Source organism: Corythoichthys intestinalis, chromosome 12 (assembly GCF_030265065.1).
Source record: "Corythoichthys intestinalis isolate RoL2023-P3 chromosome 12, ASM3026506v1, whole genome shotgun sequence".
Taxonomy (NCBI): Eukaryota; Metazoa; Chordata; class Actinopteri; order Syngnathiformes; family Syngnathidae; genus Corythoichthys; species Corythoichthys intestinalis.
The window spans coordinates 54,833,338-54,851,182 of record NC_080406.1 but is presented as its reverse complement, the minus strand read 5'-3'; the positions used below and the strand labels follow the sequence as shown (position 1 = coordinate 54,851,182).

General features: G+C 40.4%; 2 protein-coding genes across 2 annotated transcripts in view; one reads left to right on the top strand and one right to left on the bottom strand.

The window, feature by feature from the left end:
• Positions 1-13,770, top strand: part of crfb2 (cytokine receptor family member b2) — a 48,575-nt gene extending 34,805 nt beyond the window's left edge. Inside the window, exon 7 of the mRNA XM_057851804.1 lies at positions 1,712-13,770. Within this exon, the coding sequence (XP_057707787.1) occupies positions 1,712-2,380 (669 nt within the window). The 3' untranslated portion in view covers positions 2,381-13,770. The remainder of the gene's footprint in view (positions 1-1,711) is intronic.
• The window catches only part of il10rb (interleukin 10 receptor, beta), a 44,994-nt gene continuing 37,155 nt past the window's right edge, over positions 10,007-17,845 (bottom strand). Inside the window, exons 7-8 of the mRNA XM_057851805.1 lie at positions 16,921-17,090; positions 10,007-12,814 (exon numbers count right to left, since the gene is read on the bottom strand). Of these exons, the coding sequence (XP_057707788.1) occupies positions 12,622-12,814; positions 16,921-17,090 (363 nt within the window). The 3' untranslated portion in view covers positions 10,007-12,621. The remainder of the gene's footprint in view (positions 12,815-16,920; positions 17,091-17,845) is intronic.

Below are 17,845 nucleotides of genomic sequence, written 5' to 3'. Positions count from 1 at the left end.
TGTAATGAGCTTTTTTTGTATGGAAAAATACAATAGAAGAAAAAGAAAGTGGAGGGGGGTGATGTGTGGGCTGTGTGGAGCGGGTTATAATTGGGGTAGCGCGAAAGTACTTGTGAACAATGGCAAAAATGAAAGTAATTGACTACTTTCTTGCCAACAAATCCGCCAGCACTGTTTCAAATGAGGCCGACGGGGGGAATAAGTCCGACTCGGGCTCAACGCACTAGAGGTGATGAGCGACGGTGTAATGCCAAAGTTGTTGCTGTTGAGCTGAAAGCGACCACACGGGGTGTGATGCGACTGCAGCGGCAAGCAGCAAAAACACGCACAGCACTTTGCCCGTGCGCCATCGCTTGTCTCTGATTAGCTATGAATTTGTTGCCTGGTACACCAGTCTGGCCACCATTCACGCGGATACAATTTCCAGGGCGGAGCAAGCCACAGCAAACAGACAGCGGAGTGGACCAATCAGCGACGGGTAGACGTGACGTTAGTAAAATGACGAGGGAAGGAAGAGGGACTTGCGCGCGGAAGTAAACATATGAAGAGAGCGGAGTTTATTCAACATGGCTAGCGCGAGACAGACTGTTGTCAATGACTCGTGTCGATGTGTTTTTGGTAATTTAAAACGGATTTTACCGTGGATTGGAACATATTCTCGGCTCTCCTGTTCACCATCTGTGTTGGAGACGACTTTCGACGCGCAAGAGTGACGATGCTCATTAAGAACACGTCACGCAAATAAACGAATCTGATTTGTCGATTGATTTTGTACCTGCTCGAGAGGCCGTTAATGGGCTGGTTCCCAGACTATACTCTCAGTTTTTGAAAAATACAGGGAGAATAGTCTGGCAGAGCCAGGCAAATGAATTTGGAGGGCGTTTTGTAAAATTTCAGAGCGTCAACAAGTTCCCATACTGCCACTTTTTTATTTATGTCCCGGAAATCATGCTGAGAGGTATCATAAAGTATGTGCTGGTCGCATACTGCTAAAATGATACAGTCCTCCATTTTGACAAAGTGTGGATGTCCTCATTAACCACGGGAAACGAGGGATCACTGTCGAACAAAATTCCCATGTTAACCTAATTTTTAAGTAGGATACTAGTTGATGTCAAAAGATGGAGGAAAAAATATAATTCATAAATTTGTAGTTGTGTGCTTTTATTAAGAAAGTATTTATTAGTTAATCAGTGAAAATTAGAGGACAACTTCGCATGTCGATTTATCGTGTGTATCCCTGAACTCCTGCTTTCACCCCTAAAATTTTAAGTTTGGGGCCACTGTGCTCCTGGTAAAAAATGTTATTCTGGAGCCCTGTGAACCAAGTATAGATAATTTGAAAACACTCGAAGACGAAGGACGCATTCTGCGTTCTATATAGTATACTGCTACTGCTAGTATACGGCAGGTTTCAATAAGCTTCGGCTTCTCCCGTCTGCCCTTTTCTTTTCGTGTTGACTCATGCCTGAAGGGAAAATAAATAAATTGTTATGTTGTGAAAACATTGTTATCGTGAGCCTTCGTATCGTATTATATCGCGAGGTACCCAGAGGTTCCCACCCCGAGTTTAGACCGGTTTCAACTCATGTTAAATAAAATCAGATGTTTGGTCATTTAACAAAGTTTTTATGTACAATATTTTTGACTTTTGTTGGGTCTTTCCCATGAATTTTGATGATCTTCTGATCCCTTTCTTTGTGTGTTTTAGAAATCCTTCCATCACACTAAAGAGGTCAGGGTCATCGTGCCCCACAAAGCACCCTTGGCCTCGCTCCAAATTATACCGACGCTGCCCTCTTCATGTGAAAGTGACTGTCAAACGTCAGCACTCGAGGATGAAGAAAGCTCTTCTGAAAGTGCTTACGAAATGCGTTTGCCCTGCAACGTACTCTCCTCGTCGCCATCGTCATCTCCATTACTTCCTTCGTTATCCCAACATGAACCACTGCCAAGCGATATTCCATGTTCAAACTCTGGGATTTTCTCTGGAGGTGTTTTTAGTCCCCAGACTCAAGCCTCATTTGAGGGTTTAAATGCTACATCGGTACACTCCACCACAATCCCGGCTCCAATTTCTGACCATATCTTCAACTCAGACCACCGTCCAGTTTCTGTCCAAGCGGCAGAGGGGATAAAGCCAAATGAGATGGAACGTTGGGTGGTCAGAAAATGGGACGACCCAAATGTTAACCTCCATTCTCTAATTTTGGGTAGGTTTGTGGAGGAAGAGGAAACAGCCATTTTAGACCAATCAAACACGGATACAATGGATTTACAGGAGCACGACAGCACGTCAGACACTGCCAATGAAGATGAAGAAGAGCAGCAAGATGAACAGTCTTCATACATGCCTCATCCATTTTCGTTCAGCTCGTGAATGCACTTAATTCAATTACATACTGTGACTTCAAAATTCCAATCCTCCCGTACATTAACTGGATATGAGAGCCTTTGCTTGGCAAAAACACTTTTCTAACCCGCTGTATACCTGCTACAATCACATTTGCTGTTTTTACGTTTATGCACCAGCTGATTTGATGGGCCAAATGCTCTTGCGTTTTGTCCGTACCATGCACAAGCTTAACATAGGCTGCAGTTATGCTTTAGACCAGAGGTGGCAGTCGTGAGTAAAAAAAGTGACAAACTCTATACAGCAGGGGTCCCCAACCTTTTTTGCACCACGGACCGGTGTTATTTGGGTCTTTTTTTCACGGACCGGTGTTCTGACAAATTTTGCAACCCATCAAAAATTGCAACGATGCGGTTCTGCGCATAACGTTAAACATAGCCGCAAAATGCGCAAATGCAGCGATTCCAAAGTAAACACTACAAACTTTCTTGAAAGAAAGGAATATTAACTTACGTTTGATCATGGAAGGACTTGTAGAAAAGTTCTTCATCTGCCATGTAAACTTCACACAACAGCTGCACACCGCGCTCACCATTAACGACTTCCCCTTGTCGTTAAACATTAATTAAGAAGTCCGCTTCACAAAGATACGATGTTGGAAATTGTAGCAAGGTTTTCAACGCTCTTGTCGCAATGTCAGGATATTCCAGAATGACTTTGATCCAGAACCTCGAAAGAGTAATGTACGTTTAATAAGGTCGCCGTCATTTGCGATCCCTCGGTTTATTCACAAACGGGTCAAGAATGCACTCCTTCGCAGTTCGTGGGTCTTCGAGGTTGTAGGCTCGTCAGGTGCCCTTTTCGCCGTAAAAATATAATTTTCGCCATAAAAATATTTCCAAAGACGTCTGTTTTCCTGTTATCTTCGCTCGTGTGGGGGCTAAGTATTTCCGGGAACAAATGTGCTGCGCCGCGGCCAAGTAATACGCTATTATCGAGGACAAGCGCACATAGATATATTATACACACAAACAAGATGTACTGCTAGCAGTCCAATCAATGGACTTCTATGACAACATTGTAATCTATCCCGTAGTATTATATCTAGAGTAGACAGAGATATTGGTGTGTTAAGCAGGGGCACAGGGTTGATTCGGCCAGAATGCGGTCATTATTAAATAATTTTTTTCTCTGTGGCCCGGGTCGCAAATGCGCCACGGACCGGTACCGGTCCGCGGCCCGGCAGATGGGGACCCCTGCTATACAGGACCGTTTAAGATTTAACTGTAATAGGCAAAATATTTGGAGTTTAAAAATCACTTGGATATACAGTATATAATAAGGCTAGGTTCAGACCGCAGGTTTTGATGCACAATTCCGAAGACCATGGAAATGAGCAGCGTTTACTTCAAGCAGTATGTTGACAAGCTATTAGATGTCACTAGGAGTCACATTCAAAATGTTAGTTAAGCTGATGTGCTCCAGTTTTTTTTGTTTTTTATAAACACATTTATAGACGTAGTACAGTAAATATTCAAACGAAAAGCATTAAGTGCTCAAAGAGCTCATTTCAGTATGTGAAACAGTTAACATTACTTTGTGAAGCCCTGTGTGTGTGTGCCCATACTGTAAGTGTATGTAGTAAATAGATGGGAATTATTGGAAGTTGGTACAGCAAGTGTTAGATATTTTGTGAATTTTTAGACAAATTGTTAAAAGCCTTTATTTGTTATTTGTTTTTTTTTTTCTGTTTTATATCTTTTTCACATGGATTTAATTTATTTTGTAGATTACACAAAAATCGAGAGTTTTGGCAGTTAGCAAAGATGGCTGACCAAGAAGCATGCTCTGTAAGGCTGCAACAACTAATCGATTAATAAGTTGGTTGCTAACTAATTTGATAATCGATTTTTGCCGTCAGCTGTAAGCAGTGACGTGCGGTCAGGTGAGGCAGGTGAGGCAGAGCCTCACCTGTCATCAAGACAAAAAAATATTTATAGCATCAAATTTATATTAATATTTGTTCATTGCTCTTAATGTATGACTCATTTCAAACATTTTTTATAGTCAAAATCGCTGAATTTGCCCATTTCCTGTTCAAATAAAGAAATGAAACGAGAGGTGCGGCAGCAATGAGTAAAGCCTCACCTCTGATTGCGCAATCCACAACAAACTGGGTTGATACATGGAATTGGAGCGTGCTGGTTGCCGTACATCTGCATGTCGCCATTATAATGTTTCCAGATACGTTTATTTGACCTGATTTTCCACAGTCTGGCAAATGTCTTTATCCCTTAAAGTTTAATGTTTGTTAGCGACATATTTAGTTTTGCTGATGGGAAATAAACCCGCAGTGAAAAGGCACAGGTTGCGGCAGATAGTACTCTGCCGCACTGCAAGGGGGCGTACGTGAAACTGGACTTTCCATTAAAAGTGGACGCGGTTAACACAACACCGGAGCTAAAAGGTTTGCTTCAAACTACGAGACAAGATAACTTGCGCTTTTCAAACGGACTGGTACACCCGAAAAGACTGGCTATGTGACTGTCCTTCGAAAAATCGCCTTTGCTGCTTTCCCTGCCTTTTCTTCTCAACTTGTGCCAATGTCTGGACTAACACGAGATATTGTGACATTAAAAAACTACCACGAAGCCTCAGCAAACATGACAGCTCGACCACTCACATTCAAAGCCTGATTGCTTTAAAAACTTTTGGAAGCTCAAGGATCGATTTGGCTTTGACGAACAGCGAAAGCTCAACGGTAGCATCCTCCATGCTAAGGTAAAGAAAAGAGTTTGAAAGACCTCATTAATGCAACCTGCATCCTAGCTAAACAGGAGTTAACATTTCGTGGTAACGATGAGCGTGTAGCTCTTCTAAACGTGGCATATATGTAGAACGATTACATGGTTTTGTTGAGAAAGATGAAAGGTTAGCTAGACTTTTGGACACATCCACTGTGTTTTCTGGCTTGTCAAATAGAACACAGAATGATCTAATTGAAGCAATCCTCTCCATTGATGCGGAGAGATGTTTTTTTAAAGTAAAGGAAAATAAGGAGGACTTTTACAAAAAGGGCGTAGGTTTGCATAGGGACGGTAGGGACATAACACTACCAACTTTTCAGGATGCTAAAATTGTCCCCACCAGCTTTTAAGCAACCTTACCTTTTTTGCATGATATAATGTTCAGTTATATAGAGAATTTAGATCTTTCAATAGTTCCATATGTTGTAAGGATAGAATTGACCCTGCCATTATTAAGTGAATTATTTTCATTATGTTTATGTTTGCTAATAAAAACCAGACATTTATTCAGGAAGTTTTCAAAATGTTTCTTTAGTATTTTTTGAAAACAAAGGTTTGAATCGAACAGTGTATCATCTGAACCAATGCATGTAAAAGTTATCAGAAGATAAGGATTTATTTTGCATTGATCATTTTGCCTATTAATTGATTAGGTTCATATACATGAGAAATGTGGCCCTTTGCCCCCTTCATCCAATCTGTTTGGTCTAATTAATGTCCCGTCCCCAGCAAAAAGTGTGCCTACATGCAGGTTATGCTGTTATATCGTCCCTACGAATGTTGAGACCAAACTTATGCCCTTCCAAACTAACACCGGTTTTTGTGGTGAAGGACAGGCGCAAGATCACAAACAGTTTTCTTTTCAATCTTATAAAAAAAATAATAATAAAAAAAAAAAAAAGAGCTTAGACCAAGAAAAATACAATAGAATATTTAAAAACTAAATTTTGGCCTTAAATAAAATATTCTTTGTTTTTCTTTTCACACTTTTTGTTTAGCAATCTGTAATAAATTGTTTAAAGTATCAGAATTAAAAGTTTTAAAAACAACTGAATATTTCACTAAAGGTCAGAATTGAATTCTGTGGTTTTGTACACCACTCTTTACTCTCATTTATGTTGCATGAATTATAGAATTGCGACGACCAACACATTGAGGGTGTAGAGCAAATGCATGTTATTTTCTTACTTTTACGTATCGATAATATGTACCGTGTGTGCGTGTTTTGTGAAGAATGCTGATAAGATATGAAATAACCAGTAGCCAATTGAATAAGCTACCCTTTTTGGTTGATGTATTTGGAAATCTGACACTGAAGGAGTCAATGCCTCACCAACCATGAACCTCACCGCATGTCACTGGCTGTAAGCATGAGAACAAGAGAGAGCTCACTGCTACTCTCAGGTTGGGTTGCTGAATCAATAATACTGTATTACGAAGTGTCGAGAGTTAAATTGTCTTTTGTGTTGTAGGATCCAGTGTGCCTCTGTCAGAGGTGAGTAAATGAAGCCAATTGTATTTTTTGTAGATGACACATTACTACTTAGCACAGAGTGCTAAGCGAGTTAGCGATGACGCTAATCAGTGTTTTTAGTGTCTGTTTGGATTGTGTTTTGGAAAAGCAATCTTTGACATCGGTCTGAAAAAAGTTTGCCCCACTCCTCAACGCAGAATACTTTCAACAGTGACTGACTATTGTAGTGAGAGAAAACACAATGGTGAGATGAAAGGAGCTGTCTGAGGCCTTCAGAAAGATGATCGTAGACACTTATGAGTATGGTAAGGGATTTCAAAAAATCTCAAAAGAATATAAAAACCGCCATTCCACTGTCCGGGAAATAGTCTACAAGTGGAGGACAAAACAACTGCCAACATGCCCAGGTCTGCCCATCCAAGCAAGTTCACCCCGACAGCAGACCATAAGATGCTACAAGAATTCTCCAAAAACCCTGAAATGTAATCACTTGACCCACAGCAGGCTCTTGCTACTGTTGATTTAAAAGTGCATGCCTCTACAATTAAAAGGAGACTTCACAAGTTTAACCTTCATGGGAGGTGTGCAAGGGGGAAACCTTTGCTCTCCAAGAAGAATATGAAGGCCAGCCTGAGGTTTGCCAGAATAAATGTAGACAAAGACCAGGGCCTCTGGAATAATGTTCTTTGGACAGATGAATTTAAAATTGAATTATTTGGACATAAGAATAGAGGACATGTTTGGCATCAATCCAATGCAGCATTCCAGGAAAAGAACCTCATACCTACTGTGAAGCATGGAGGTGGAAGTGTCATGGTTTGGGCATGCTTTGCTGAAGCAGGACCTTGCCTGCTCACCATCATAAAATCCACTATGAATTCTATCATGTATCAGAGGGTGCTTGAGGAACATGTGAGATCATCTGTGAAAAAAATTAAAGCTGAAGCGAAAATGGACCCTGCGACATGACAATGACCCAAAACATATCAGTAAATCTACCAAGGACTAGCTGAAAAGGAAGAGAGTCTTGGAATCAGGGCTGTCAATAGCCTTGCAGGGGCCCGGGGACAAGAGACCATTATAGGCCCCCTCCCATCCCACCTTTGCCACGAGCTTGTCACAACAACATACGCAGTAATTTTAACGCTTTGCAAGCAACGACAGTATAAAATTTCAAATTATTTAATTTGAGATGGACAGTTAAATTTAACAGATCTTAATGTGATGTGACACAATATAAACAAACAATTTCCATCTATTGTCCCATAGGCTACAATACAATACAACTGACAGTGCTATGCCTGCCTGCTAAGCAACAAAACAGTATAACTAAACATCCTGTGCCTTCCCACCTCCAGGGTTATTAAGCCCTCAGACAGTGATGCGTCAAGATTTTTTGACAGCAATGTCATTTATAACATCAGTGAACTCCAAGTCTTTTCAGCCTCGCGCACCTGCTCCCCACACACTAAGATATATCCCTGATCTCCCCTTACCTTCTCTCTCCTCGGCTCAACGCAAGCAGCATGTCATCATTCCGCAGCTCAATAGGCTACAAGCGGCCGGTGACTGACTCGAATCGGGCTTTGGTCACGGTGACCGCGAATGTAAAGGTTCAGTGTTAGCGGCTGTCGTTCACTTACCGACATCATCGTCCACAGCCAACTCTAGCCCTAATTCTGTGGCGTCTTATCCCCATTTTTTCTCGTTCACCTCTATGATCTTCATCTCTTTTTATTTTCTGCACACCCGATTTATGACGATTCGGCATGTTTAGAGTTTATAACAATGACCGGTTTTAATTTCCTGCTTCAGGGCAGGTATGTAGTATAGTCCTGAGTGCGCCAGAGCGGGGTCAAACCATTCTCTGTTAAGACAGAGGCGGTGGGGGGAAAAAAGGAAAAAAATATTTATTTGAAATATTAAATATGTTAAAGTTTTCAAATATATATCGAGTAGAAGATAATATTTAATCAGACAATGATTTAAATAAAAAAGAAATATGTGAATGTATAGTAAAATAAATTAAGGGTTATTCAGGGGCCCCTATGGTCCTGAGGCCCGGGACAACATACCTGGTTGCCGTTGCCCCCCAGTCAACGGGCTTGCCTGGAATAATCATCGTCCATTTTTTCTTCATTGTCACAAGTTCAAGTTAAATTGTGAAGGTAATTTAAAAAGGTGACATTTTTCCGATTAATCAATTAACCGTTTAATAAATCGTCCAATTAATCGATTATATAAATAATCCTTAGTGGCAGCCCTAATGCTACAGTATAGAAACAGCAGTCAGTTATCGAATTTTTTGTTGCTGAAGGGTGCAAAATGTCAATTGTATGGTGCCACGTTTTAGCCGGGGGGAAAAAAAGAAATCTGAAAAAATATCACCACATTTGAATGATTTTAACGCTGAGGGAACACAGAAGCTTGTGCACAGATGGGAGAAGTGACAGTGCTGGGAGACTACATTGAAAAATAATTAATAATAATAATTTTTTAAAAAGCTATCAATATTAAAAGTCCTTATACCAAAAAAAATCACCTTATTTATTGAATGACCCTCATATATACAATCAAGCTTCCAGAACACATATTTACATAAACATCTCACACTCAATCTCACTCGTCAAAAGAACACGTGAGTCATCCTCTTCATCAAGTTGCAGATATAAAGCAAAATTCAGTTTACAGATCATTTCCAAATAAACTTTCCATAGTCACTCGCGCAGAGGCTCACTTTTCCTAATCGAAGTCACTGATAGCAGAGCCTTCTCCTCTTCCTTCTCTCAACACAGGCCTTCGACCTCAGTTCAGTGTTGTTTTTGGCAGCCCTTTGATTTTTTTTCTTAGTCTTTTGGATCAAAATACTTATGTCTTAGTCATATTTTAGTCATTTCAAAATGTTTTCATCTTTGTCTAGTTTTAATCGACGAAATCTCATACAAATTCGTTTGTCGACAGTTACTCAAAATATTTTAATCTGTAAAATTCCACAGTTTTAGCCCAAAAATAAAGGTTTCTAATAATTTGGAGTGAACATAGACAGATGAGCACATATCAAGGATAATAACAACTTTGTGATAATAATACAGTCACCAGGAAAAGCGGAATATCATTTTCAATTAAACCTACCCCGAAGCCACGAACTGTATTTAAAGAAATTGTCCGAGCGTTTCATATCCTCTGGACTTACTGACAAGAAAAGCCAAGTGGCTCTACTGTGACTGGCCAGTGTTTTAAGAGGACGCTCGCCATTCTGGACCTAACGTGAATGATACACTAACGCAAGGAGTTACAGTTAGCATCTAATGATCTCTCAACACCGATCTTCAAGGGCTAAAGCAACATTGTATATTCTTTCTTGTCATAAGAAAACAAATCTTACCGTGTTTCCAAACAAGCAAAATGAAGCGGGGCCTAGCTTGAGACATCCTAAACTCCAGTGAGGCGAGGGAGGGAGAGGCGCAGCACATCTCACATGAGTGACATGACCCAAACACTGCTACGATTCAAGCTGACGTTCTCCACATACGATTTGAAAGTGTCACGCATTGTGAAGTTATGAGAAACGATGTCACATTTTTGTCTCATTGTCATTTCATCAGAGCAGTGTTGTTTTTGCCATTCTTTAAACTTTTATTTTAGTCTTAGTCTTTTGGACAACTATACTTATTACTCTTCGTCATATTTTAGTCATCTCAAAATGTGTTTGTCTTCGTGAGTTAATAAAGAAGACTAATTTAATTTTAGTCGACCTTTACAAAAAATGTTTTCATCTGTAAAATTTTTTAAAAATATTCCAAAAATGAATAAAGGCTTCTATTTCGAATGAACATTGACAGAAAATCACATATTGTAGCATCTACAAGGACAATGGCAACTTCCTGATGATACACACTCAGTAGGAAAACAGTACATTATTTTCAGTTATATCCACGTGGACACCAATAACTGCATGTAAAAAAAAAAAAAAAAGTTGCATTAGCAGAATGCTAACTCGAATGTGAATACTATGCGAATGCTACAAGTTACATTTAGTATGTGATGATCACTCAGCACAGATCTTTAAAGACTAAAGTAACATTGCATTCTTTGTGGCAACGATAAGAAAACTAATCTTACCGTGTGTGCATGCATGGAGACTGGAAAGCAGCAGCACGTCACATAAGTGACACAACCAGACACTGCTACGATGCAGGCTAAAGACACGAAAAATGTAACACATTGTCATCATGTGAAACTATTGTGCATTTTCGTCTCGTCATCTTGTCAGACGAAAACTGGCATTTGTCTCGTTAAGTTTTAGTCTCCCAAAACACGTTTTTAGCGCGTTATCGTTTCATCATCGTCATGAAAAATTGCTCGTTGACGAAATATTGTCATTATAGTCATCATTGGCGAAACAACACTGCATCAGAGGAAAACTGGCCTTCGTTTTGTTACGTTCTAATCTCCCGAGCCACGTTTTTAGTTCGTCATCATGATGCAAAATTTGTTCGTATACAAAATATTTTTCTATTCTTCATTGTGCACGAAAACAACACTGCCTCAATTGTAAATTTCAGGTGTGACGTCAGAATACAATCTTGGGATCTGTAGTTCTCCAAAACGCCTTCCAATTGGAAACAGGACAAGAAATGAAAAAAATATGGTCATACACATGGTCCATGCAGCATTGTTGAGGAAAAAAAACTCAAAGGGCATTATCACCCTTTCTACTTGGTCTGTTGACTTCAAGTAAAATCGAGGGTGAAGCTCCACTTCTTCACTTTCCAATGAGGGCTACCACAAGCTTGTGGGTGACGTAATCAAGTAACAAGGCTAGGAAGACGTGTGCACAGGACGTGCCGGTGCGTCCACAGACCTTAGAGGGTTATAAAAGTCTCTAGGACGTATGATTGGTCAATGGCCGTTTAGGAGGCGGAGTTTGCTAAAGGTCAATTAGTAGAAAGATAAGGATCATGTTCCTGTGCAGCTCAGTTGGCTGTGCACACTTGAATTGGGCATCATGGACCACCACACCTATACTCATCACTTGTAGTCCTTGTTTTATTTCGGTCAGCGTCTGTTCATTGTGTTGTCCCAAAAAACGTCCCGTTTTCCGAAATTTCCGGGTTCGCAGTGAGTCAGCAACAGGCACACTTTTGCGAAATATATGATATTACAAATTGCAAAATAAATTGTTTATTGATTACAATCCCACAAAAGCAAGCAAAAACAAGCATAACATGGAATAACAATAACGCTAGATCTAGATTGTCACTTGTCACGTCTAAAATCCCAGCGCTACCATTAAAGCACACAAGAACACAAGAAATAACGCTAGATATAGTTTGTCAATCCTAAAATCCCCGCGCCACCGTCAAAGCACAACAAGATGTTCCTTAGCAATGAAAATCTCTTACCGGTGACAAATGAGCGGAGAGCCAATGCCCCGGCAGAGCGGCAAAGGAACAATGCCGAGCGACCCGTACGTTAATCCTGCGCCGGACTCTGGCGGGGCCCAGAAATGTCTGGCTCTTATAGGAACACGCCTCGTGAGAGCAGAGATGGCCAGCTCCTGCTCCCAGGCGACACGCGCCTGCCCAAAAATGGTAATCTTACCATGTTTTAGCTCAACCTCTTTCCAGAAATGGTCTGTTAACCTGTTGTGCAGTCTCGGCAGCAGATGTTCCGTCTCAGCAGTAAATGTTATAATAGTTACTACGAGGCAGCAGGCATCAGAGTGGCGGTACACAAGAGTTACAAGAAGTTGCACAGTCAGTCCAAAAGAATTCATACATATCATCACAGTAGGCTAATCCACTCCGGGTCACACTAATGTTTTCTCCCATCACGTCCCTTGCGGCATGTCATGGAGATTATTGTGAGTGCAATTTGGAGAACCAGGTCCCCAAAAACAAAACAAAAAAAACATTTTACATCAGTAAATTACATTACATCTTTGATAAAACCACATTTGGGGGCATATTTTCAGGCAGGCAGGTCTATAAAACTTCATCTGTAATCCTACATTGACACTTGTGCGCTGGAGTCACATGGTGCATTTTCACAGGATCTAAATCAAGAGTCAATCCAGAGGAGGATTTACTGCTGTTGAGATGCTGGCAATTGCTGCTTTCTCTGGAGTAAACTCCAGAGTCATTGCTTCTCCTTTTGTCTTTATGACTGTCCAGACCACTGAAAGCGAGACAGAACAAAACACAGTTCCTTATATTATACAGTCATTGACATCATTTGCAGGTGTTATTCCACTCCCTGAAAATTTTCGCTCTATAAGGAGCACCCAACTATAAGCTGCTACTAAGCCTGTCGCAATATGTAATAATTCCATTTATCGCGCAATAATAAAAATGAAGGCGGTAATTTTTCCGCTGCAATTTATCGCCTCGCGTGCACGTGCGTGCGCGCGTGCAGCAGACGTGCTGTTAAAGGTTCGGATTCCTCGTTACCAACTGTGCAAAATGCATCTTCGTTCCAGGTCTGGCAAAAACTAGCGCTGGAGCCAATCGTTCCCATTATATCCTATTGTTTCACGTATACCGGCCACGTCAGTCCTCCGGAGTGACTGTGGACCATCTATGGCGCGCCGGTGTTGTTGACGTGTGGGCGCTCCCGTCAGGAGTGACATTTCACGCGGGGCGGCTATTTTTCGGCACAACGCCGGATATTTACAATGAAGTCCGCCAAAACATTGTTACCGACTTGGCTGCCACGAACAACCTCGCTTTGACAACGAAAAGCTGCTTCAAACTTGTCCTGTTTATGAAAGTCGATTGTCATATGCTGGTGTTGTGTAGTAATGAGCAGACGTGACTTCAGCGGCGCTTGCTAACTTTTTTAATGTGCGCACACACTAGATATCATGAAATGGCAAACTAGATGTGCTACGTGCCATGCCATTGGCTAGCCCAGAATGATTATGGGACACGTAGTCCATATACTACATCGATGAATTCTAAACTGTCATTACTGAATGGAAGTTAAGAAGGCCAAATCAATCCATACCAGTGACTATAGATAATGTTGCAAATATTGTTAATTCAGTACGTGACACAGATGGATTCGGACCACAAATAGGATGTCTTGCTCATGTAGTAAACCTAGCTGCTAAGAGAGCTGTAGCAATCAACAGTGTGCCCTGTCTCACTTTACAAACAGTAAAGATTGTTCTCAGCACTTTTACAATTTTTTTTTCAGATCAGTAAGAAGTAAGCACATAAATATTATGCACTAAAATGCATGTTTATATGATGGCAATTTAATTTTTGCTCGTTAGCAAAAAAAAAAAAAGAAAAAAAAAAAAAAAAAAAATTTTTTTACAGAGCATTAAATGTATTGAATCGGATCGAAAATCGTGTCCCCCGTATCAAAAATCGTACCAAACCATGACTTAACTGTATCGTTGCATCCCTATGGAACACCATTGCAGAAGCTATGATGGGAAAAGTTTTCATTTGCCTAAATGCTTAAGTTTTTAAGTGCAATTTTTTTTTTTTTTTTTCTTTAAACACATTTTATTTATTCTGTGTTTCTGTGCGGTATCAATATTGTTGTTTTTTACTTAAGAGGCATGGTCTTTTGTTTTTAGTTGTGATTTCTTAAAAAGTTTTTTTGAATTTAAGAGTAAATATTTATCGCGTTTAAATGGGTGTACTTGATCTATTAATATCAGGGGTTGCGTTAACCGAATATTTTCCGTCGTTGACCGGTTTTTTAAAACGGTGATGGAAAAAACTGAAGTCCATCCGTCATTTTGACAGGTTGCAATTCACACCCACAGGGTGGCAAGTGAGCATATTAATTAGCTATTGTCTCTCTTGATGCATGACGTCGTTGGCCTTACTCGGAAAAATGTTAAGGCAACTGAGTGTTTGCCTTGCACGGCCAGACTGTTCTCCCTGTATTTTTCAAACATTGAGAGAAAAGTCTGGGACACAGCCTCTCGAGAAGGTACAAAATCAATCGACAAATCAGATTTGTTTATTTGCGTGACGTGTTCTTCACGAGCAACTTCTTGCGCGCCGAAAGTCGTCTCTAGAACAACACGGATGGCGAACGGGAGGGCCGAGAATATGTTCCAATCCGCGGTAAATTCAGTTTTAAATAAGCTAAAACACAACGAGTCATTGACAAGTCTGTCTCTCGCTAGCCATGTTGAATAAACTCCGTTCTCCTCGTATGTTTACTTCCGCGCGCAAGTCCCTCGTCCTGCCTTTGTCGCTTTGCTAGCGGCACGTCTGCCCGTCGCTGATTGGTGAACTCCGCTGTCTGTTTGCCTCTTGTTAAGTGTAGAAAAGGCTACAAAGTTATGTGATTGTTTGCTTAAGATGTTCACAGTTGCTCGTTCAATGCCTTCAGCATCATTTGATTCCCACATTTGGCTGACGTAAATAGGTGAAAAGTTGGATTGCGCATGCACCGTACCAGAATGCGGATGTCAATAGTAAGAAAGTCACGGGTGGATGCACGACATGAGCGTGCGTCTAATTGTGTGTTTGTTCATTGCTGTGCGTAAATGCAAAGTGAGTATCACAAGCAGCATTCATATTTACGTAGACAATTTGTTATGATTACCTTTTGCTGTTGTTATGATAGTTCGTCCGATTGTTTTGCGTGGTAGTCCGTTAGCGTGTTGCTATGCTGCGATTCTAAAATAGCGACAAGTTGCGGCATAGCACACCGGAAGTAGAGTGAATCCGCCTTCAAAATAAGTGCCCGAAACCGGAAGTGCTTAGCTGGAGCGTAGAAAATAGTTCAAGCTTAACTTCGAATATTCCATCTACATGTTTAAATGTAATTAAGTTGAATTTAAGCAATGTATATTTATTTATTGTTTCTTTTCATGTCTTTTGTACAGATAAACCACACACACAGATACACACATATATATACCCACAAACACCTACTCAGGAATATAACCATTTCCACATCTACATGGACAGTTGGGATGAATGGACTGTATAAAGTTGATTTAAGAGGATTTGCATTAAAGAAAAAGGAGAAATCCAGCCACCTGTCCAAGTGCCGTGATTGCCTCTACTTTGAGTGGGCCTTAAGTGGTGTTTGGCCAACACACTGACGTGAACACAGCTAAAATCAACCTGAATCAGCGAGAATCCAGTTTTCTCCACTACATTAAGCTTATTCGGACAGAATATTAATTAAAAATGAATGAAAACTAAATACTATAGAATATGTCATTATTATCATTTTAAAAATGTAAGTGACTGGTAAAAATAGATTATGACCGGATTTTTATGACATTGTCAGTCAAAATGACAGACAACGAAAAAGTCTAGCGCAACCTCTGATTAATATATACTGTATTCTCACTGTGTTATTGTAAATTGTTTTTAAAAAATGAGGGGGGGGGGGGGCGCAATAATATCGCATATCGCAATAATTTATGAGAATAATTATCGCACACTAAAATTTATTATCGCGACAGGCCTAGCCGCTACCCACCAAATTTGACACAAAAAAAGCATTTGTTCATAATAAGCCGCACCGGACTATGGGCCGCAGCTGTCCTCACTGTATTATGGAATAAGAATTTAATCGGTAACACTTTATTTGACAGAGGCATCATAAGACTCTCAAGACCAAATGAACGACCATGATGCTTTGAACCTATTCACTGCTAAGCTTCATTGCTTCAAGAAGCTACATCTGGCACATCAGTGCTCCCGTTAGGGAGACAGTCAACCTCTGCTGCCAACTGCTATCAACACTGTTTTCGTCCAACATGCCTCCTAGCATGCATTGCAGCGCTACAGATGTAAATAACAATCAAAAGGTCATGTTTTGTGCTCATTATTTCTTTAGTTACTGTTCCAACTGTTTCATTTATGGCCAGTTATGGTATCTGGTAACACTTTACTTGACAGTGGCACGATAAGACTGTCATTAGACCATCCTAATTATGTGACACATGACACTGCCATGAGCTTTAAAGAAAGCTTATAGCAGATGTCATTTTGTGTTATCCAACAAATTATCTCGCTTTTGAATGGATGTAAAAGATACATTGCCTTGGTTATCAAATTGGTCAGGAACAGCCCTGCTTGAACTACTTCAGTATTATTTGGTAAAAGTGTTACATGAGGTAGATTACATTTGGCTACCTGAGTCCCAACGGAAAGCCCAGGTCTGCCACTTGTAAAATACAGTTGAGAATATTTCAACCTTCATTTCATTTGATTGCCTATTTGTGTTGCAATGAGGTAGTAAATCTAGCTATAAAATGGTAATTATTTAAAAAAAAAAAAAAAAAAAAAAATTACCTTGACCCGCTATCTTGGTGCACACCTGAAGGGGAAATCGATGGAGCGTTTGACAAAGGGCTGTGACATTCCATTGGCTTTGGACAAATTGTGACATCACAAAAAAGTTCAGCTTCAGATCCCATGGACAGGAGATGAGGAATATCAGATCCAAGGGATTCAAGATGATACTAGGAGGGCAAAAAGGCACAAGCATACTTAATTGGTGATTATTTCCCCAAGATCCAATCCAACTATGCTATTTTTAGAACAATTAATTGTGTCCCTTGCCAATTCACACATTTTCCCACAAATTAATTAGCTTCAGAACAGTCCATCGTCAGAAAGTGTATAAGACAAAAAAAACCTTCATATTACAAGCGGTATTTTATGCTCTTGAATGAAATTTACCGCTTGGCTGTGTGAGGACCAATTGATATGTTTATTCAACTATTTAAATCCCGTGCCATGAAAATGAGTGACTTCTGAAAAATGGGCAAAACAAATCCCACAAACGAGTTCCGTTCCTAGGCTGGTGGTGTAACCCGGATTTCCGCTAAGTCGGAATTAACCCTTGAAGTACCCAGAAATACCCCCTAAACCTCAAAATAACTGTCCAAAAACATGTTTAATAAGTCATATTAGTAAGCTAAAATAAAAAAATAAGATACTGTGTGGTACATTGTGTTGAATGCCTTTATATTCAATGACTATTCGGGTGTAAAAAAAAAAAAGAGTAAGTCGGCTTGCTGAGAGAAAAGGGCACTGTGCAAAGAGTAGGGAGGTTGCTAGCGTCCCCTCTCTTAATGCCAGCCCGCTGTCTGAACACAAAAAAACTGGATCGGGACTCACAAGACGAGTCAGCGCCGGGGGAGAAGCCACCTCAGCACCAGCATGAGAACAAGGAAGTGGGACCTGAGGCCGTCAAGAAGTAAAGGACGGCGGC